This window comes from Calidris pugnax, unplaced genomic scaffold, assembly GCF_001431845.1.
Source record: "Calidris pugnax isolate Ruff unplaced genomic scaffold, ASM143184v1 scaffold44, whole genome shotgun sequence".
Classification (NCBI taxonomy): domain Eukaryota; kingdom Metazoa; phylum Chordata; class Aves; order Charadriiformes; family Scolopacidae; genus Calidris; species Calidris pugnax.
The window spans coordinates 43307487-43330305 of record NW_015094506.1 but is presented as its reverse complement, the minus strand read 5'-3'; the positions used below and the strand labels follow the sequence as shown (position 1 = coordinate 43330305).

Sequence of the window (22819 nt, the reverse complement as noted above, 5' to 3'; positions counted from 1 at the left end):
AGGCGAGGTGCCGGCGCGCGGCGGGGGCCGGCGGCCTCGCGTCGCGGGAGTGCGCAGGCGCGGAAGGTTGCGCCTGCGCAGTGCTGCGCGCCACGGGGCGTGTGTGTGTGTGAGGCGGGGTGGGGAGGGAGAAACCGCTGTCCCCGCCCGCCCTCCGCCTCCGGCTCCGCCTGAGCGCTGGGGAGCGGCAGCCGCGGCGGGCAACTTCCCCCTCAAGTCCGTCCGGTTGGCGGAGGCGGCGGGGAGGAGGAGGACTATGCGACCCGGCTGAGCGCGGCCCGAGAGGGGCGGGCGGGGGTGAGGACCGAGCGGCGCTAGCCGCCCTAGCTAGGAGTCGCCCGCCTTCAAGCTCCCCCCCTCCGCCCTCCCCCCGGGGTCCGGGGCGGGAGCCGGCGCGGCCGTCCCATGTCCCGCAAGGCCAGCGACAATGTGGAGTACACGCTGCGGAGCTTGAGCAACCTGATGGGGGAGAAGCGGCGGAGGCAGGCGGACGGGGCCGCCGGCTCGGGAGCGGCGGCGGGAGAGCGGAGCCTCATCGCCGCCGAGTCGTGCTCCAGCCTCAACAGCGCGGCGTCGGGCGGCGAGCTGGAGCGGGCGGCCCGGCGGCAGTTCCAGCAAGACGAGACCCCCGGCTTCGTCTACGTGGTGTCGGTCTTCTCCGCCCTGGGGGGGTTCCTCTTCGGCTACGACACCGGCGTGGTGTCGGGGGCCCTGCTCCTCCTCAAGAAGGAGCTCAACCTGGACGCCCTCTGGCAGGAGCTGCTGGTCTCCGGCACGGTGGGGGCCGCCGCCCTCTCCGCCCTGGCCGGCGGCGTCCTCAACGGGCTGTGCGGCCGGCGGCCCTGCATCCTGCTGGCCAGCGGCCTCTTCACGGCGGGGGCCGGCGTCCTGGCCGCCGCCCGCGACAAGGAGACCCTGCTGGGGGGACGCGTGGTGGTGGGGCTGGGCATCGGTGAGTGCCAAGCCGCCCCGACGGCTCCTCTCCTTCCCTCCCTCCCTCCTTCCCTCCTCCAGTCCGCCCCGCTCCCCCCATCCGAGAGTCCCCAGCTCTTGCCCCGGCTGGGAAAAGCACCCCCCCCCCCCCCCCCCCCAAGAAAGTAACTTAAAGACAGACATGTAAATAAATATTACAGGTAAACATCACTTAAAAGAGAGAACAGTTCCCACATCAGACCTACTGCAGTCTTCTTCTCACAGACTCTTGAGAGTCTTTCAGATCAAGTAATATTAGGGCAAAGTATTATAATCTGCTGAATAAGTCCAAAAACTTAATGCTTGTAGATGATAATTCTAAAGAAAATTATTTATTTCTCTTAACAAAATTTTAAGAGTTTGAACACAGTTCAATTATATTCTAACCCCCCCCCCCCCCCGCCCTCTCCCCGAGAGGCGGGTTTAACCGAGCCTAAAATCCGCTCGCTGATGTGGGGCAGCCCGCGAAGAAAAGGCGAAGGTGTGGGGTTGGAAGCTCTCGGCTGCTGGTGCACGGCCGGGCCGAGGGCGGGAGAGGGCTCTGCCGGCGGAGGGGAGCTGTGTGCTCCCCCGCTTCGGTTCTGCTCACAGGCGGTGCGGTCCCAGCCCGCGCTGGGGGAGAGCTGTCTGGTTTCTGTGCGAGGTCGCGCATCCCTTCTTGCAAATTCGTCTCCAGGGTGGTCTGTCTATAGCCCACGCCGTGAGCTTTGCCTCTGAGGGGGCTCTGGGCGGCCGGGAGTGAGGGGGGAGATGGTGCCTGTCTTTCTGAACTGTAAATGTCTCTTCTGATTCCCCACACAGCTTTCCTTTTCACTTGGCACTAAAGGAATGCTTTTGGGACAAAATGAGGTAGTAATCTCTCTGGTCAAATGAGACGCCTCTTGTTTTGGGAGGTTTTGGGAGGTTTTGCATTTCGTTAGTAGCGTTCAGCAGAACTGAACATGAATTGCTGCTCTTAGGCTGCCTTTCTATATGCGTTGCATAACTTGCAAGCAGTAGGTTCTGGTAAAACTTTATAGTTGTCCCAAGGAACTTGAAGTGATGAGGAATGTTTCCTCTAACCTTTGAGACTGGTTTCTGTGCCAACTATATCCTAAATATCCCCAGTATTTTGGTTGCGCTTCAGCTGCCATCCTGTCAGGCAGTAATTTAAATGATATTCATCATCCAAGATGGGCTGTATGAGGTTATTCAGAGTCCTTGGACTGCCCTGTGTATAGCGGGGGAAAAAAAAAGTAAATCTTTCTTACTGTGATCTTGCAACCCTTCCTATCTAAAAGCACACCGACAATTTGAGAATTCGACTTCTTGTCCTCTGCATAGCAAAGTTCTGTTTCTTAGCCACTGAATAATCTTTTGAATTCTCTGGCTTGTTATAGACACACTTGCTGTGATGCAGTTTGTGATCTTATTAAGGAAAAAAGTTAGTGAATCATAATAAGGGCTGTCAGAAATAAAAATTGGCTCCATCCTTGAAAGGGCTCATGCTGGTTTCCCTGTACAGTAAGGGACATCTTCAGGTTGCAGTTTTCCTACCCCGAGGTGGGTGGTTGTTTCTTATTTTTCAGGTGCTACCTTCCGGCAATTTTTTTTAATGAAGGCTTCAGACTGCAGAATGTCGATAATGTTTATTATAATGTTCAGGAGACAAGAAAGCTAAATTTGACTATGAGCTGGCAGGTGTTTTTATGGCAATATGTAATACGTATGTTTAGTGTTGGATACTAAAAAATATTAAATTTTACCTCTTTCTGTGTTTGTAAAGCTTCTCGTGTTCTTTGTTGCCCGTAACTGGTTACATCGACAACTTCAGGGGGAAGAGAGAGAATTATTTTCTTGACTCTTGCGTGTGTGTCTTATAGAAAGATACGTAGGTAGGTGTGTTGGAATTATCCTACATTGGTGTAAATAAATTACATAGGTATTGTCAGAGGGATATGAGACTCGGGGCTACTATAATGAATATATAAAATGCGGAAATAGAAATTGGGAGCTAGGGGTTGTTCCTTTGTATAGCTGTAGATTTCGTGTGTGGTCTGGGGAGAGAGATCTATCTTTGGATTCTTTCCATGTCAGAGACAGAGATGGTGGTTCTGCTGGGGCTCTGGAGAGCTGAAGTAAGGACTGAGAGATGTTCTGAGGATTTTGGAGTGGAAAGACTTTGATTTATATTTTTAAAAATACGATATTTTCTCATTTTTATCAAAGGTTGCTCTTATGGCCAGAAACAAAGCATTAACTTAAATTGCTGTCACTGAAGCATCACAAGAGACTCCAAGAATCACAGAGTCCAATACTAATGAGGTTTATTTTTACAAAAGAAGAAAAAATGTTGTGGTTCAAACCTGTTCTCATACAGCAAACTGCAACAATCTCTACATTAAATCCCCCACCAGAGGGAGCCTGGATAATTTCATGAAGGCATTGGAAATTGGTGGATCTTTTAACCAGTTTCTTCCCTTTCTGCTCTTGGAACCCTCCGACTATCATTTTACTGCCCACCGTGAACAAGAACTCCCTGGCACTGGTGTAAGGAGGTCGCTCAGAATTGTGACACTTCAGTGACAGTGCAAGCTGCTGAAGTGTAAGGGTGCGATGCTGTAGTGTTATGAAATGCTTTCCTACCTGCAAACCAGTAAAAACTTCCTAGCTGTGTATAATTTTATACATTTTTGAGGTTTCTTTCCTCCAGCTCTCTTCCACTTGCACATCAAGAGATTGACTCCAGAAATAGGCGTTTGTTTGCATTCAATAAATGAGTTACTGTGTTACGGCCGATACTGTGGTGCTGTAAAAGTGATGCTTACCTATGGGACTTCGTTCCGCCCTCGCTGGTACAGTGTGGATCTGTGTTAATTGTGCCCATGTGAGAAAACGGCCATTTTTCTTGTGGCTGTGATTTATAAAGGCTACGGTTAAACTTTCAGGGATGTAAACCGCAGGATATACACAGAAATGAGGAACATCTCTCACTTGTCTGTCTTGTCTGTTTCTTACTGTTTTCCATAGAGCTGTTTGTTTTGAGATAGAAAAACTCATTTTCTTCCTAGCAATTACAGAAGGAGATGTTTCTGGAAAATAAAGACCTTTTCTCAAGGACAAGCCAAAGCCCTCTTTTATTGTGAATGTTGACTAGATTTTTATAGCTGGAAACAGTTATTTTCCCCCTCCCCCCTCAATGTCAATACAAAGGAGTGCAAAAGAATGGAAACCAAATTCAGCATAAGGTTAGAATATGCTTAGATCTTTTCAGGTCTGAATTTCAAAATACATAGTTCATGACAACTTCAGGGAAAATGGCTTAATAACAAGGTTGTGATCGTCATTCCCTCCCCGACGCCTGCCCTTTCCTGAGCAGCTCTGCTCTCCCTGACTCTTCAGGAATTTGGCTGAGCCTGTTGTCAGGAATGCAATGTTTGGATGTGTATTCATTACAGCAAATGTGGGCAAATTTCAAGCATTTAGGAAGTTGGATCATGTGTGCTCAGTAGCACTTTGTATGAGCTTAGTCAGAAAAAATGTCATGGGCATAAAGCATATTTGGACTTTTGCATCTGCTCATGCTAACAGCCTTCGCTTGTTGCTGAAGGGTGACCAACCATACTTGGTGTGGGATTGAGGGTCAACACAGGTTTGCCTTGTGTTGGCTGCTGTATTTTGTACGTGTGGCAGGAAAGCCAGGTTCTTCCCTTGACTTATCTTTTGTTTGTCCTTCCAGAGTCTGGGGACAGGCCAAGAACTGAAACACCAAAGGTTCAAGCTAGGCGTGACTGTAGACAAGAGCTAATCCTACTGAAAATCTGTTGCCGTGAGAAGGGAGATGGAGAGTGAGTAGAGTAAGCACCAGGACTAAACGTAATGGAGACTAGAAAGGATAATAATGAGTGGCTCTGTTTGCAAGGTCACTTCTCTCTTAGACTGTGATCAGCCCAATGTCCTAATTTTACAGTCACTTTGTTGTCTGAACCCATCGGCCAAGACTATTTAGATGTGTTTCCACAGCTCGACCACCTGCAACAGGAGCAGTTCATCCTTCTCTTATTGAGGATGCTGAAGGTTTTAAGCCTGCAGCTGGTGTACGTGGGTGTTGGCATGGTGTTTCAGGTAGTGTGCTGTTCAGATCTCTTTTTCAAGAACATTTTATGTACCCGCTGTGGAAGAAAAGCTGTTTGTCAGGAAGTGACAGAATTGAGCTTGCTCATGCAGAGTTGATCTCTATCTTCATGTACAATCGTTAGCTGGATGATTAGATTCTCCTGTCTTGTTCAGCATGCAGAATAGATGATGCTCAATTAATGATCAGCTCTTCAGTGTTATGTTTTCTTACTCCATGTGTGGCTTAGGCATTGACGCACAGGCCACCCAAGCCCTTGGGGAAGCAGAGTTACTCCTTAGGACTACTGTGGGTGCGTGCACTCTGTTACTAACTATGTCTGCAACACAACAGAGACCTGACTTGGTTAGGTGCCTTGTCTTCTCCCTGGCTTTGCTGGTGGTATGTTATGTATCTTCACCATGTAAGCCTGCTGCTCAGTGCTTGCTCTGTACTTAAAATGTCTGTAGTATTTTTGTTTTTTAAAGGCGGTATTTGAATGTGACATCTGTAGTGTTCCTGGTAGCATCTTTTTACTGCATATGTAGGTCATTTTCTGAGTGGAGGAAACAAGATTGTGCACGGAATCAGGCAGGAGTGGAAAGTGCTGACATATGGTTCAGGGCTCCCCTGGTGGGACTGGCTTCTACTGACAGGAGCAAATAACAAAAATAACCAAATTCAACCAAAGGACTTGCATCATGTAGTACCAGCTCTGTATTATCTTTATGGTGGTTAAGTAAAGGTCCACTGTATCAGCTGGACTATCATGTATGCTGTGAAAATATTGGAAAATAAACGCTATGACCTGTTCCCTATTAAATATGAGGAGATTTTTTTTTACTTTTTTTTTCTTTTTCTTTTAGTGTACTACTGAGCTTTTTCAGGTGTTGTGTATTTTTATCTTGGAAAAAAATAAAGATTAATCTATTCCCCCCACTCCTTAACCCCCATGGGAAGCTCTAAAGCTTCAGTGAGTTTTTATAAGTGAGGTTTTTTTAAAGGAATTTATACCTTAGTACATTTTGGTGGGGAAAGTCACCCTCAGCCCCCAGATATGCTCTGCTGTTTCTGGCAGATGCTTGTAATTTTCAATCCAGAGGTTCAGAGGCTATTTTTGCCTCTGGAGACAGTGGTTTGTTAGTATAAGCTTGCAGTAGGAATGGAGGGGAATGGAGAGACAAATAGCCACGTTGTTGGAATGGATTCTTGTAATGCCAGTGACCAGAGATGCTCACCCGAATTTCCAGGACCTATAGCTACTGCCATTACTGTGTGTGCTCAGGGTTGGAGCTCTGCTTCTTACAAGATTGATTTGTTCTTGTGCAAAAGCATCTGGGAGGATACATTAACTTCTGGCTGGAGCTGTGATCTTCCAGGGCACCAGGCGCACACTAAGATGAAAAAATTGTATCTTTTGAAGTCCTCTAATTTTGTGTCCATTAGCTAGAATACACGATCCTGCACTCATGTCAACATGCACTGACTCCATTATTGTTTTATCTTGTTTGTATTATTTGTGTAATACCAAAAGTCGGGCAATTTGTATGTAAATATTACTATTACTATCTTTGGCTAATATTTAGTGACTGCTTCAGAATAAAATATTAAGCACACAGAGTTACATCTAAAAGATTGTTTGGACTTTTGATTCTTCTGGCAACTGTTCAAAGTCATAAGGGTGGTAGGGTTTTTTGGGGGGTTTTTTGTTGGTTTTTTTACCTTTGTTTTGGGCTTTTTGCTGGCTTTGTTTAACTTAAAAAAAAAAAATAAATTCCCATAGTTGGTAAACCTTGAAATTGATTTTCTGTCTCTAAAACATGAGAATTTTCTAAAATGTTTTTCCCTGTACTTGGTCAAACTGTTCTATCAAAACATAATTCCTGTTGCATTTTAAGTATTTTTGTTGATTTTGGGAAAAAATACAAAGCATCCAGTTCATGTGACTTAAAACTGAAACTTATATGATCCTCTTACTCCTATGTGAAAAGACAACTTGAAGGACGTTCCAGCGTTCAACATTAAGTGTTTCCTTACCTATCTTGAAAAATTCATGTGGGCACCAGCGGTGGGCTTATTTTAAAAAGGCTTTGTTTGCTACAGGAACAAGAGACCGGTGGCATCCACTTACCGGGATGTTAAAGACAGTGAATCATTCATCTGGAACTCTTGGATTTAAGTGACTTGTTTGGCTGAAGTTTATACCAGCCCCATCAGCAGAGGCACAAGGCAGGACATCTAAGGAAAGTCCAGGAAGCAGATTTGAAGTGCTGTCTGCTGCTGTGCACTGTCAGGATATACACTCAATTTTTATTTTGAGTGTACTAGTATATACCTTGCCAGTTGTATCCTGAGAAACAATAAAACAAGTGAAAATACTGAAAGTAGATGCTGAAAAGAAGGGGGGGTAGATTTAAATTATCTTAAGTGGGTTTTTATAGGATATATTGTATTTCTAAATATATTAATTTCTTTTAAAATGTAGTATTTTAGGGATTTTAGGGATATTGAATGAAAGTGTGGTAAGCTTTTGAGTTGCAAATCCTATGGAAGTCCTGAAAATTGATGATTTCTACCCTAAGATGGCTGGTATCAAACTGGATGACTGTGGCTGTGCTGCATGTGGTTACCACGGAGGTATAATGGGCCTGATGGATGGCTTTGTTTGCATAATTATTTTACAGGTCTTCATTGGTGAAGAATTGAGTTTTTGTATCTGACCTGTACAATCAGTGTTGCTGGTGTGAACCTTTGAAGAGGCTGGGTCGTGTGGGACAGTCATTAGAGCTGCTGAAAGCTTAAAAGCAGCGACTGCTGGGGAAAAAAAAAAGTGCATAAGTTTATTAATACATGGAATCTTTTACCTTGGGCTTGTCCTTTAGTTGTCCCGCAGGGGTCTTCTCCCCTAGAGATGGGTCTTCCAGTTATGTATATTCAGGAGCTGTCACCCTAGCTTCTCTACTTGAACTTCTCTTCCCTGCCTCCCTGATTTTTCCAGTGTAATTCAGCAAGGGAGCAACTCTCTGGAGGAGGTTTGACCTCTGTGGTTCATTTGAAAGGCTTCTTGGTTCTCATTAGAGCTGATGTTTTCCAGAAGCACCTGGCACCGACCTTGGGGTTTGTCCTTTGCTAGTGAGCATTTTACATCAGTGAGCAGGTTCTACTTCTGCTCCTGAGTGATGAGGCAATTTCAAGGCAAAAAGATTTTCCAGGCAGTGGGGAAACCACTGGTGATTCCTGATGCTTTTAGCAGGAGGACTGACAGGCACTCTGACACATGGTCTTAAGGGAGAAGTGGGGTTTCCCTGGGAGGCAATTGCTTCAGGCCTCAAATCTAGAACTTTCTGGTCTCTTTTCAACACCGTGTATTTGGGAAGGTCTGAGTTTTCGCAGGTCTTGTGCCAGCTGGTAGCATTGAGGAGCTCTAATCTAATCAACAAGCACATACAGCTGCATGCTCAATTGTCTCTGAGGCAGTAATGAAGTGATTGTTGATCTCCAGATGATAGACACAAAAACAGAAGATGCCAGAAATGGTGTAGGACCTGCTGTGTAAACAAAAATGTGTATCCCAAATTAGATTCACCTGGCAATTGCCCATATTTTCATAGTCTAGACAAAATTAAATAGCTTTAGAAACTTATACCATAAGTGGTAGCCCTAAGGTAGGAGTTTTCCAGCCTTTTCCCAGAAGTGGGAGTTTCTGCAGACTAACCTTCTCTGACTTGGACACAAACAAGGAGTGACAGTGCTTCTCTTTCCCGTTTCTTTTGGTCAGGAGCCTCATGTGTATGGTTTTCTCCACTGTTGTTTCTCTTGCAAACTTTCAGGAAAGCAACCCCAATAATTGTGGTTTTACTGTGCCTATGAGCGTAAGCACTTTGGGAAAAGATTTTCCTTCCAGCTGGAAGGAAGCATTAGGGATGTCTTTGTGTTTAGCCACAGCTCTACTTTCCTGTCGTACTCAGGAAACCCAGGGGAACGCGTTCCAAGTTGCAAAGGGCAGAAGAGCCTGCCTGGTGTTAATGTTGTATTGTCCATGCTGTGGGCTGTGTGGTCTTGTCAACTGGGAACATGTTGTAGTGAGTGTTTCTCTGACAGAAACACCTACTGAAGTGGCCACTGGCACATGCCAATGGAAGAAGGTCTTTAATTTCTGATTGCTGATAAGAAATTATTTCCTGTTCCTTCTCTCAAATGCTCATTCTGTACCAGAACAGCACAAAAACCTTGAACAGTCGACCTTGCTTAGTAACTTCTGATAGTTTTCCAGGTATATTTTTGTAGTTTTAGCACTTCTACTTTTGATTCCCCAGGTGAGACCTTTGAACTTCGGCCTACTTGAAAGCACCAACAATTTGAAATTTAAATCCGTCTTGAACTGATTGCACCCCTAATGAATAGGTGGATGTAGGATTGTAGGATTTTGGGCTTGTTTTAGGTTTTTTGGTTGGTTTTTTTTTTTTTGACACTGTTGGTTGTTTCTGTCTGTCATCTTTTCTTCATGCTGATACAGTCAGAAACATGAAAGTGACCTTAAATAAGTGTCATTAAATGGCTTCATGTTGTTACAGCTGATACATTACTATTAGAGTAGTGCCATCATAAGCCGTCAGTCACATTTATTGTGATCAAACAGAGAAAAAAAAAATGAGTTAAGTATTGATAGTATTTGAAAATGGTAGTAGTAATCTTGATGTGTGCCCTACTCTGAACTGCCTTCTGCAGTTCAGCCAGGTCCTGCTGTGGCATCTGTCCCACTTCCAAGGGCGAGAGAGGAGCAGGGCTCCAGATATTCCTCCTATTTCCCGGTGCAGTACCAGAGCAGAGCTGCTGTGCCCAGAGGAGCAGGACGGGAGAAGGAGCACCAGTGCCATCCCATTCCCATGCCCTGTCATGCAGTTCAGCCTCCAAAGCAGCACCAAGCAGCTGCTGGAAACAAGGAGCTCCTGTTCCCATCCCTCGTTTTTCCTCCCCTAAATTATCATTTATTCATGTCCAAAACATGTAGTAGTGCTACAATACTTGGTAGTTAGCTGTGATTCTGTGGGTTTTTTTGCCAATGTTATGAGAGATTCAAACAGTATAGCCCATTACTTTTTTACAACTCTGATCCTCAAGGAACTGGCAGACCTTAACCTGGAGAAAATACAGTTGTTGATTTACTGTCCCTACAGCTGCACATGCAGAAATGGTGAGGCAGTCAGGATTCGGTAATTTCTTTAAGGAAGAGTTAGATGATCCTGATGCTGAAGACTGCTATCTCTGAGCATGTCGTAGTTTTCTCTTGTGCTGCTAAACTGACTGTTGTAGCATAGGCTTCATGTTGTGCCATTCCACAGCAAAAATTGTCAAGGAATTATGGAAGAAAAGCTAAAGCTGCTATCTTAAAGGTGCCCCGAGAAGGCTGGAAGCAAAACCTGTGTATTGAAGCTAATAAATGTACTTAATAAATTAGTTATTCCTGAGCTTTTTACAGGAAAAATGTTAGGTAACTAAATATATTGATGAAAGTTACGACAATGAGGCTGGAGTAACTTCAGAAATCTAGAAAGATAATTGAAGCCCAGAGAATACATGAGGCGTTGGAGGCAGGGAATGTGTTTGCTGCCTGTTTGAACATCTAACTGGAGGGCACTTGGGAAGAGGGAGAGTTAGGAGCCTCGGTTCTAGTATAGTTGGAGGATGGTATATCAGGATCCCAAATGCCTTGAGTCAGAGCTAGTACTCCTTTGGAATCTATTTGTCTAACAATGTGATAGTAGGAGCGAAACACTGTTGCTTATGGTAATTTTTGTGTGATTAAGGTTCAGGCCGGTGTGCTATATTTATTATTCCTAGCTGTATTAGGATTTACTCTGCCTATTATTTTGAACTTAATTTTCTGTTTGTATCTGCCCACCTAGGAAGTTTTGTTTAGTCTGTGAGGTTAAGGAGATGAAATTGAAGGGACTCGCCACGAAGTACTTTCTCTCTTTATTTGGTTAGTTAATTTTTTTTTTTAGGGTTGTTGCTTGGAGCTTTGATGGATCCTGGGGAGAGTCTGCATCCGCGAAAGGCAGTGTGGTGACAGGTGAACTAGAGCCCAGTGAGCATGGAGGAAGTACTGGTTAAGACCAAAGCTGTGTGTACTTTAAGCATGCACTTCAGCAAATGTTTGCATACAAGTGACCTTTTTTGTTTGTTCACAGGTCCTTGATTATTGGACTGTTGAGGTCAGTAGTAGCTATGTCAGCACAGGAATGGGGAATCTGCCTAAGGGGAAAAGGTAAGCCTGGTTTTATTCACTATGGAGTTCAGCAGCTAAGTCTTTTGCTTTGTAGACTCCCTGCTCCTGCATTAATCATAAACACTGCTGACCTCACCAGTCCAACTCACATTGGAACAGCTTGGTACGAATGGAAAGCCAGAGCCACCCGGACAACTTCAGGATCGTGAAGAAAGGGGTAGAAAAGACTAAGTGTTGTCCGTAGGCATTCATGATCTTTAGTTCAAGAATTCAGTCACTGTGGTGGTAATATTTTGAGCTGAATACTGCAGTCTGGTGTTATGCTGTATGTAGCTCTTGGGTAGGAGGAGAAATAAGGCACAGAATGTAGATCCTTTCTCATGTAATGATTGACTGGCATGTTCCTGGCAAAAATCAATGGTGCATATAGCAGAAGTCTGGGCACACATTGGGTAGAGCACAAATACACAAATAATGTCAGCTTCTCTTTTAGTGAGTGGGAATGTACTTTACTAAATTCTTTGAAAGCTTGGATGGGAATATATGTATAAATGTGATATCTATCTTAAAATCTAACTTTGGGGCAGGGTACAATAGTTGTCTGCACCTGTAGGTTCTGCATGATTACCTCCATGCATCTTATGTCCTGCTGGTTTAGGGCTTCCCTTCCTCCCTGACTGCAGTTTCACTAGCTAAATGAAATGTTCAATGTGTGTGTGTGCTCCTGAAAAAGCTGTAGTTCCAAGGCATAATCTTTAGGTCAAGCTCTGTTGTTGTTGTTGTTTTGCTTTATTTTGTGCCTGCTGATGGTGACTTTAAAGCAAGAAAAGATGCAGCTTGTGTTTTGGCTTTGATTCTGCCTATCCCCACCTATTTCTGAGTCTTCCTTCCCTGGAGTCAAAAGCTGTCTGTCGTATCAGTCTGCAGGGCCTCTCTCTAATTCAAAGTTAATTGCTTTGCCTGACACCTAAGTACTATCTGGGAGATTAATCATTATCCTCTCAGATGTGGAGTGCTCCCTTGCACAGAAGGCAAGGGTGCTCTGCGCTTATAAATGCAGCAGCGCAGAGAAGGTTTTTTTCTCGCAGCTCCAGACCAGCAGGCCTGTCTCCTCTCTAATACCCATTGAATCTTTAGCAAGATCTGAGCCACCTGTTTAGAATATTTGTTTAGTTCATTCAGAAGATAATTCTCAGTTATTCACCCTGTAATGGTGAAACTTTTCAGGGACTGTGTGTGGGTTTTCTGATTTTCTTTACCTAGATCAAGTTGCTCAGTATGGTACTTTACCGGAGATAGGAATCTGTTCATCAGGTAATCGTAGGTTCGTATAAAATTAAGTTTGCAGGGTAGATATGGATGTCATGCTCAGCTACAACTGAAAAATACAACTTTAGGCAGCTTTGTTAGAGAAGTTTATGACTTTTAAGCTGATATTCGAAGATGATGTACATCGTATTTCTTCACAAATGCTTATATTAATCTTCTTTGATATTTTGTTTACAGTAACGCTCTGTTTCTTGCTTAAACCAAATGATTAGGTTAGCTGTAGTAAAACATAAAAGTGCCTGAGTGCATACTTGTCAGTCTTGTACAAATGTGTTCCCAATGTAGCTGAATGTATGGCTCTCTGTTTGGGTTTCTAGTTGTCATACATTATCAGCACTAAAATACGTGTATCCCTAAAGCAATAATAGGTTGAGAAGTGTTTGGTCTGCTATGTCTCCTTTTCACAGTTGCTCTTCGTGTTCTTTGGTTTGGATTTCTATTTGTCACGCATTATCTGCCACTAAAATACACACATCCCTGAAGCTATAATAGAGAAACGTCTCCTCTGCTGCATTTCACTTCCCCAGTTACTCTATGTGTTCTCTACTCTGCGAATTTGTCCTGTTACAGCATCTGTAACCATCGGTTTTGTAACTCACAGTGAATTTTGCCAATGCAAGTACCAGTGTGAGTTACCTGTCCTTGGAGCTGGAACCCATGCAATTTCCTTGTGTGCCGTAGGAGCAATAGTAGCAAGGACACTATTGTGTTCCTGTGCTAGCAAGAAAAATAATATTATTCCATGCTGATACAAAGAGCTAGAGACACATAGCCTTGAACTTGCCTTGCTGTAACATGAATTTTTTTTGTGTCATGCAGTTTCATAGTCTCAAGGCTAATTTACAACAGGTCTTACGTTAAAATAAGTTAAATACATGCATGTGATTGTTTTACTTGCCACTTAGAAGGCTTTCTAACTTTAAATACTGCAATAAGAAAATGTCTGTTTTACTGTTTTGAAAGGCTTGCCTTGCATCTTGTGAGACCCCAAATTTCTGATGCACCATCATTTGCTGAGTAAATGTAAGACCAATCTGTAAGTCTTGGATTTGTTATTTCCTGGCCACTTGATCTTAAAGTGACTGTGGTACTTTATGACTCCATTTTTCCTTCTGTAAGGTGGGGCTCATATTTGCTTGCGTTTTTGAAAGGCATTCTTGGACTTATTAAAAACAAATAATAATGTTTAATTCCATCAGTCATAACCTGTTCAACACCACTGTTTCTCTGAATGGACTTCATAGTCTGAATTTCAGTTTCTCGGGTAATTTCCTCTATGGTCAGATCTCTTCTCTCCTCTTTCCCTTCTTGCTGTGAGTTTGGCCTTCAGACAGGCAGTTCTGTTGGCGGTATGAGCCACAGAAGCCTGATACTCAAATCTTACTGAAATGTTGGCAGATTATTTGTTACCAGTTGCAATTAATGGCTGTTACATAATTCCCACTTGGCTTTGTAACTGTAGGTAATTCTACTTAACTGGAAGTGCAAACTGTGTGTTAATAGGTAAATATATACAAATTGTCACATACTTGTCATTGCACAGAAAAATAAGATTGCCCAAAACCATCCCAGCTCTATAAAGCATTAAGATTTATCTCAGTGGAATAATGTAGACCTAATTTCCTGAATGTAATCTGACGTGCTGTATCAGTGACTATGCTGATTCTTCAATTACTCCCACGAGCCTTTTCTGTTCCTTACAAGCAGTTGGCACAAGAGTCGTTAAAGGAGTTTGCTACTAAATGCTTTTGGTAATTTATACTTAAGCTTGAGTTTTCTGATATGGGATATTGAAACACTACTCAAGGGGTCTGTATGCCTTAGCAATTAAAAAGTCCTTTAAAGTAAGAAAGGAGAGCAATGTAGACTCGGAGTGAGCAGAGGAATGTGGATGTGAACTTGACAGTATTTGAAAGGTGGATCGTGCTGCTTCTGAGGATAACGAGCCATAGACATTTGAACTGCTGAGAGCACACACTGCCTTGGAAGCACGGTCTGTGGGAAGTTTTTCTAGCTGTTCTATCACTGTGGTAGGCATGAGGACTAAGGAAGGGGATTCTGTTGTTAAGGAGGTTGTCTTTAGTGCAAGAAGAGTAGCATTCTGCTAGAATAGATGCTTCTCCCCAACCTCATCTGCATATAAACCTTTCATCAACACGTGTGCTTTGTAATGGATTGTAAAATTTTATAGTGAAGATACTATGGTTTTATTATTTTCCTGCTGCATACAAGTATGAGCAGTACTAACTGGGCAGGTAGGAGCAGGTAGTGAGTAATTCAGAGATCCAGTTGCCTGTGAGCTGTTTTGTGCTTTGTTGCTGGTTCCTAGTGCTTTCTTAGAAGCTAACACAAGTGGTTTCTTTCCTACTCACAGTTACTCTATTAGTGCTCAGTTTAATAATTCTCCTCCAGTGGATAATTATTTCTGCCTCCTGATGCTGCCCACCTGCAGTATTGTCAGCAGCCAGTACCTTTTGTTGTGGAAAATAAGGATGAGGATGTAGACCAGCAATGTTTTTAAAATGTAAATAAAAGTAATTCTTTTTCTTTTGAGTGAAAATTCAATTAAATGTACCTAGGTTTTACTGTAATTGATGTTTCAATTAGATCTTGCTTTATGAAAACTTAATTAAAACATCGGGTGAAATGTGACTAGATTATAGGGAAAAACAAGATGTGAGACAGTAATTACTTCATAGGGTTTCTTTGGAAAGAGGGCTGTGAGGATTTGGAGCTCCCTCTCCACTCTGGCGTTAGGATTTCCAGTTATCCTCAAATGTGAAAATTTATTTATACTTTCTTTGTGAAAGTAGAGTAATACTGTAAGTGCAGAACTTGCAAAGTTTGTATTTCAGAGAGATCTTGGATTTAGTTGTTTTTCTTGGTGGTAACTTGTGCATGAATCTTTTCGCTTAAAACTTGAACCCAACATGAGAATGTGCTGTCCCTTCAAAAGAGAATGTGGCTTCATTTTTAACAATAAGCCCTTCAGTTTTAAGGATGGAATCCGCTTCTTAGTGGAAGCAGATATGAAGCCGTTAAATAAAATTAACAGGGGGTTCTGAGTAGTAGTTGTGGCTCAGAGTGCAAAAAAAGCTGGGGCACTTAGAGGCTGGGGAACAGCAAGCTGAAACAGCAGAATGTTGCATTGCCTGGTTAGTCCATTTTACGACTTACAGTGATTTATGGCAACTTGGGGAGTGCAAATCACAGGAAAAGCAGATTTTATCTTAACAAGGATATTTGCTGCATCTATGTAAATTAGAATGAGACTATCAGATGTGTCATTTTAAACGCTAACTCTTAATTCTTCTTAAAATTTCTTGTTTTCACTATTGTCTTATTGGTCAGGGGCAACCCAACAGACTGCTGGATGAGAGAAACAGTGCAGTGCTCAGAGTTACAGAAGAGCATTTTAGATACTCATCTTTGTTTCCTTTTAAATTTTAGGTTGTCTAGAGTTACCGGGGTCTTGTATCAATAAACAAGATGTACTGAGAACATGGCAATGTTTGCCCAGCTTTCACTGCAGGCTGACCTGCAGCTCGTCCTGAATCCTTCCCCGGTGACATGCCCAGAGAAAGAAAAGGGGACAGGAAAGGGCTGCTCTGCCGGGGGACCTTGGGAGCTGCGCTGCTGTGATCGGTGGTTCTCACATCCATTTACTCTGAGCACTGTTATTAATAACAAGGTCTGCAAAGTAAAAGTTGGATTAAAGCAACCCTGTTAGCAGAATTGAATCTGTTGTTTGGAAGATGGCTGTTCTTTACAATGCATCTAGTGGACTGCGAGTTGTCAAAAGCTGAAAGCCATGAGAGTGGCATCTCCCAGATTTTCTTGGGATCTTCTGTCCTCTATCAGTCTCTTCCCTGAGGCCTTGCAGGCTTTTTTTTTTCCGAGCTCTTCAGCAGTCTGTTTCCCTGATAAAATTTAGCAGCAGTTTCTTACTACCTGCAGCATCCACCCGCTCCTGGTTACTGAGACTTTCCTCAGCTCTTTGTCCCTTAGATATTGGTAATGGAGCAGTTGATCTGTTCCTTTTTTCCCTTTAGCGTGTGACAGATACTGTCTTGGTTTTTTTCCCACAAATGCAGCAGCCTCATTCTTCACTTGTAACATCTTTTTTTTTTTTGTCAGTATAAGCAACTGATGGAAGTAAATACACACTGAAATAGCTTAAAGTACTCTTGTGTGCCTTGACAGTTTAAGTTAAGTGAATGCTGCAGTTGTGACTGCTGATCGGGACTATCACAAGTCATTTCTAGGAGTAAAGCTACGTGGCCTGAAGAAGTTCAGCACTGGTTTGTCCCTTTACTAAGGACAGTCTAGTCCAAGATCCTTGTCCTAGTAGCCAAAACCCTTTCTGAGACTTAACTGCTTGAGAGATCCTTATCTGGGATTTCTGTATAGGGTGTTCTACTACAGTTACACTGCGCTGGTACCAAGCAGGTGGTGTTGAACTGGTAGTGAGGTATCTCCAGGCCATGGGGAGAAATTGCACTGAAGCTGGATGTTTAAGCTGAGCTGCTTCTCATAAAGCAATGAAATGTGAAGCACTTGGAATATAGACTCAAGATGTTGACTTAGCCTGTAGATACTGGGAACACCCTTACTCTTCCTAGCATGTGAACCGTGCATGCCATGGAAAGTATGTTGAGGAAGTACTACACTGAGTTCCACCACCACCCCCAGCCTCCAATACTGCAAATATAGACACCATTTATTTTCCCATATGGTCAAAAAATGTGTTTTATTATCTCTGAATGGATCATTTGTGGTTGTAGTATAAAGGGAAACTGAGCCGTCACTGTGGCTCGTATATTTTCATTATAATGATACTTTCATTACTGTCGTGAGTGCTACTTGCATTATAATGATATAATTGAAACTTAGTTTTTAAAATCAGGCCTTAGGCTGTAAAAGGCTTGCAGGGCTTTTGTTTATGTTTTAGAGCAATCATTATAAAAATCATATAACTGGTACCTGCCTTCCTACAAATCATGCTGTTTCTTGCACAAGTGGCTAACTAAATATAGTAATTTATATCAAAATACAGTTTTCTGCATTGGTGGTTGCAATGTATTTACCCATTGCAAGCACAAAATTACTGGAAATGTAAACTATACAGACAGTATTTTTATGAGTGACTTTCCTAGAATAGCAAATGAACACACTCAGTGTCACTCCACAGTTTTTATCTGAAATACTAAGTTTACAATGAGATTAGTCTTTCTAGATCCTTTTTTTTTTAATTAATGGCAAGTGGTAGGTAAGAAAATGCATTCTTCTGCTCATCTTCATCTTAAGCTGCATGTATGGAGTCAGTTGCTGGATTTTTGGTTATCTCAATTGAAACCTAAAGCAGTTCATGGAAAAGTTAACCTGTTTAACTGTTTTAATAAGTGCACTTGTAGAAAGAAACGCTGTTAAAACCAAGATACTTCTTAGTTGAAGAGGGCTTTCGTGTATAATTTAGGGCATGCTTTTAGCTGTAGTTCAGCTTCTAAAGCTTGTTCGTGTTTGTTTAGATATCACTTCTCTTAGAAGTGTTGTAAGTTGGGTAAAGCATCACTGTAGTAGAACCAGGAAAGAAAAAAAATGGTTTATAAACAGAAGTGCAAAGTTGGAAACGAGTATTCATTTTGTGTGTAGCTTTGAAGTCATTATCCTTGTCCTCTGAAAATAAAATTTCTCTGCACAGAAAATCTTTGCTAATCCTTGAAGCATTCAACTGTTGTTCTAGAGTTTTCGGTGTTGGTTTGTTTTTTTGTTTGGCTTGTTGTTTTTGTTTTGAGACGTGTAAAGATTGCATGGTGTTTATAATGCTGGCTTTCTAGCATATATGAATGGTTATGTAGATGAATTCCTGCCAAATATCTCTGGGTCATTATAAAACCATGCTTCCCTGCTGGAAACTGCTGTTTGCTTGGCTGAGTCAGCAGGAAGAGCTGGAAGGCCACTCCTCAGTCGCTTACTTGTGCTTGTTGCCATCTTGTGTGCCTTAGCACAACTCCACGTCAGCCACCAGATCGGAAGTCTGGAATGGGAATTGGAGTAGCTGAGATACAGATACACATCCTGCTCTGCCGCCTTGCTGGAAGGGGAGGAGCCGTGAGCTGGGGAAGCAACTCCTTCTCTTTGGCTGTAGTTGCCCGAGGACTTGGCCAAGTTCATGTGGCTGTTCTTCCTAGGTGTGAGCAAGCAGCGTGTATAGTGCATAGTCTGCAAGTGCTGAAAAATGTCTGCAGCAAAGCACCGCTTACATCAGTTACTGTATATTCGAGCTAAAAGCTTGACTTATAAAGTAGGTTAAGTACTGCTTGTCTTTCGTGTCTATACAAGCCATCATAAAGAATACTACTATGTTGTATTTATAATTTTCAAGTGAAAGAAAAATAAAACACTCTTATTTTCTGAAGTGGGAAGCTTTTGCAACATCATAAAAATAAAGGTTGTGTTGAGTAGTGTAAAAATCTTCAAGTATAAAATTGCTTCACTCTTTGACAAAGATCTTCCGCAGCTTGTAAGTTCACAGAATCTTTGCAAATAGTGCTTGATCAAAATTAATTTAGAAATGAAACAAATTAGGGCTTTTTACTAGTTGCTTTTGGTAGCTTTTAGTCACTTTAAGGGCTTATTGTTAATCTTGTGTTGTTATAATGGTTCAGAAATGCGCTTCCTTACAATTCCTGATACCTTTCAAGTAGAGGGAGCCACAGCAAATTCAATATTAAAAATTAGTGATACTCTCTCCCCTGCATGGCTGTGTGCGCACACACACACACATACTTTTTGAGAAAGTATTTTTACAGAAGCCTAATAGGAAAAACTCTGTTTCACAAATAATTCATCTGCTCCTGTCTAGATCACTTTAGAAAAAGAAGAAAATCTATTTCAGTGTTGAAAGTTGCTAAATACAAAAAATGCAAATTGCTAGCTGTGTAGATGACTCAGTAAAAGACTTTTTAAGTCTTTTGCTTATTGAAAATGTAGTTGTAGGTTAGCAACCAATTACTTATGTATTTTGAAGAAGCTGTCTCTGATGAGCTAGCTCGATTAATTACCAGTTCAGTTGTTACATTTTTATGATGCTGTCTTTTAGCTGGTTTTCTTTTAGGAATCGCTCTGATTAATGTTTTGAAGTAGTCTGAAACGGCGTAAATCTTAAAGCTAGATCTGCGGATAGATTTGGGCAGCACAGAGGGAGTAACTTGTTTGAAAGATGCCAGCTTTCTGGAATGGGATCTACAGCCATGAACTACAAGCACAGGTTCCCGTTATGCCAGGCTGTGAGAAGGAGGTCCCTCAGAAGGATAGCCAGGAACTAGGGCAGCCGAGTGGGGACAGCCTGACGCGGTGTTTGGCAACCTGGATGAAAAGGAATATATGCTGGCCATAAAGACAGAGTGAATATGGGTAATTAACTCTGGGTTGCCAGGAAGTGTAAGCTGTGATCTGATACCTGTAGTGCTAGGCCTGCTCTTACGCTTTGGACAGTTGCAAGGATCTCTGCTCCAACTTTTCTTGGATGATTAGCTTGATTATTTTGGCTCTGGTTATTTAAATACCTCTCATTCCTTCTGACTTTGCCACTCAAATTTTCTCTTTACATGTTTTTGGATTAGTGTAACCTTGAATAATCCAAAAATAACTTTGGATAGAAGAAATGGTTTGTTTTTAAACTTTTTCTTCCCAAAATGAGCTGTTCTGTGTATAGTACTAATGTTGAGGCTGAGGTTGACTCTACAGTTAAAGTGACTTTAACACAAATAGATACTTTCATCTGACCTTAAAATCTTTCTCAGTTCTGGTTGGTTTAATGTAACATTCTCTTTCTGTTCCTACTGTTTGACAATTTTCCCAGAGGAGAAGTACCTTTTCTTCCCTCTAGCTCTCCTGCTTCCTCTTTTGGTGTCACAGGTTGTTGTGTGTTTTGTATCCCCCTCTACATCGGGGTGTTATTTGGTAGAACTGCAGATTTCTGGCTGCGGGTAGTATTTTTTAGTTTACTGCGTGTGTGTTACTAAAGACTCCTGTATTATTTCTTATTTTTTCAAGTTTTTGCTAAACTATTTTTTCTTTTAATACACTGGGTAAATTAGGTTTTAATAAACTTTCACACCGTAGCCTGTACATTGTACGTTCTTGTCTATCTTGCCTCAAATGTCATGGCTCACTTACTTTTTCCCATTTCATAACCACCTGGTTTCCAGATTAAAAAGATGGCCTGGCTTGCAGAATTTCAGCATAGAAAAATAAGTACTGTGATAAATAGTCTTTTCTTGATTACACAATTTGTTGTATATTCATGTCTCTCTACTGTGGTAGGTGGTTTTCTTATACTCTTAGTGTTTAAATAAAATACAAGACTTAAATGAAGTCTGCTGATACTGGACCCCCAGTCTAGGGGAGATGCACCTGAATCTGCCTGTTGTTGTGATTTATGTTCTCACAAAGCAATGTGGGCTTAGTGTTAGTGGTTTGTCCCACTACCCTTACATATTTCAGAGCTCTGCTGTAGCCAAGTACAGTTGTGTCACTGCTAATAAATGTATTTCTACTGATCTGACTTAGGGGAGAGATTGAAATGGGAAAGTGTGCTGTCAATTGTCCTTCAAATAACTTCCAGTAACTAGTTACAAATTGCTGATAATGCCTTTACTAGATATGTGCAGTGGGTGGAAAGCCTAGATATTAGAGGGCACGTGAGCTTTCCCCTGATGTTCACACTCAAATGCAAGCTGTTTCAATGAAGATTTTTAGCTTTATTTGCTGGGGAAGCGGTTAGTGTACTTACTGTTCAAATGCACTGCTTTCTCAAGTGCTTCATATTAGCATGTTTAATGAGGCACTCTAATATCTCCTTAGGTTGACTGTCATTACTGAAAACTGAAGTGCTAACTGTAACAACAGAAAAGGGCTCTTTACAAGACTATGAAAAGTCCTAATTTTTGTTTAGATTGAGCCGAATAATTGAAATATGTTGTAGAGTTGTCTGTAGAATAGCGGTGTCTGATTGTTGATGTAGCTCCTGTATGTGTGTTTGTGAAAGCTAATGGTCTTCTAAAATAAATATCCTTAGCAGTTAAAATGCATCTGTTTTGTCAATGATAGACATTCTTTTCTCCACAAAGTACTTAAATGATTTCTTCTTGAAATTGACAGTAAAGAATATAAAATCACTGTGGAACTTGTTACTTCTTTCAAGAAGTTAACCGGTGTGTTGCCCTTGTCCTTGAATACTGCTACTCGGATATGTGCAATGTTCTAAAATTATCAGTTGGCAAGAGTGCCATTTTTGTCATAAAGTAAAAAAACTTTAATAATTTGTGGGAACACAAGTGAGAGAAAATACTTGATGAAAGTCTCTTTATATAATCTGATGTACTTCTGGGATCAATAGTGCTTCAAGGCACTAAATTTAGATTGCATGTCCAATATCCAAGATATAAGAATTGTAGCTGATTTCCTGCAAAGTTGCTGGAAGAAAATATTGCCCTGCTGTTCAGCTGTAGCTTGGCAAGTTTCCCTCTGCCCCCTTTGGAATTTACTATTTAATTAAACAAACAACAACCAAACCTGAAATTCATATTCAGATTTCCTCATAGTGTAACAATCTCTATTAAGCTGTTTATTAATATTTAATTCCTGATTCTCTTTGCCATAAACTTGCTGCTTCATCAAGTTGCTTCCACAAATCCTTCATCTGTGGAATGATTTGCTAAAGCTGCTTGGAATCCTTACAAGTAGTACAAACCACTATGGGCAGCTTCTTAATGAAGTGAACTTTAAAGTTGGTTGCATTAAAGTTTAACATTTTAATGAAAATTTGATCTTATAAGTTCATTTTAAGATCTATGAAAAAAGCAAAACTATTACCTTGGTTAAATATCTCAGTACAGCTTTATATGTTAGTGAGGAAAACTCATTCCTCTGAGTATTCTGAAAGGAAGTGTTTTAGTAACTTCTGTTTCTGCCTGTTCGTTTGGAACTCCTAGCAATATACATTTCTGTAATGAGCTGTGACTGTTCTTTGTTGTTAATATAGATTAATGGCTCAGTCACTATATTCTGAAATAGCATCAAGGATATCTTTGCTTTTTTTTTTTTTTTTTTTTTTTTTTTTTTTAAAAAAAAAAAAAAAAAAAAAAAAAAAAAAAAAAAAAAAAAAAAGTTCTAGGAAAAATATTAAACCC

The 22819-nt window shown here is 41.7% G+C and overlaps 1 protein-coding gene across 2 annotated transcripts in view; it reads left to right on the top strand.

Annotated features, from left to right (window-relative positions):
* Positions 1–181: 181 nt before the first annotated feature.
* SLC2A13 (solute carrier family 2 (facilitated glucose transporter), member 13) overlaps positions 182–22819 on the top strand; it is a 155410-nt gene continuing 132772 nt past the window's right edge. Inside the window, exon 1 of one of the 2 annotated variants that reach the window (XM_014963998.1) lies at positions 182–952. In XM_014963998.1, the coding sequence (XP_014819484.1) occupies positions 406–952 (547 nt within the window). In that variant the 5' untranslated portion in view covers positions 182–405. The remainder of the gene's footprint in view (positions 953–22819) is intronic. The other variant, XM_014963997.1, reaches the window with a different exon arrangement.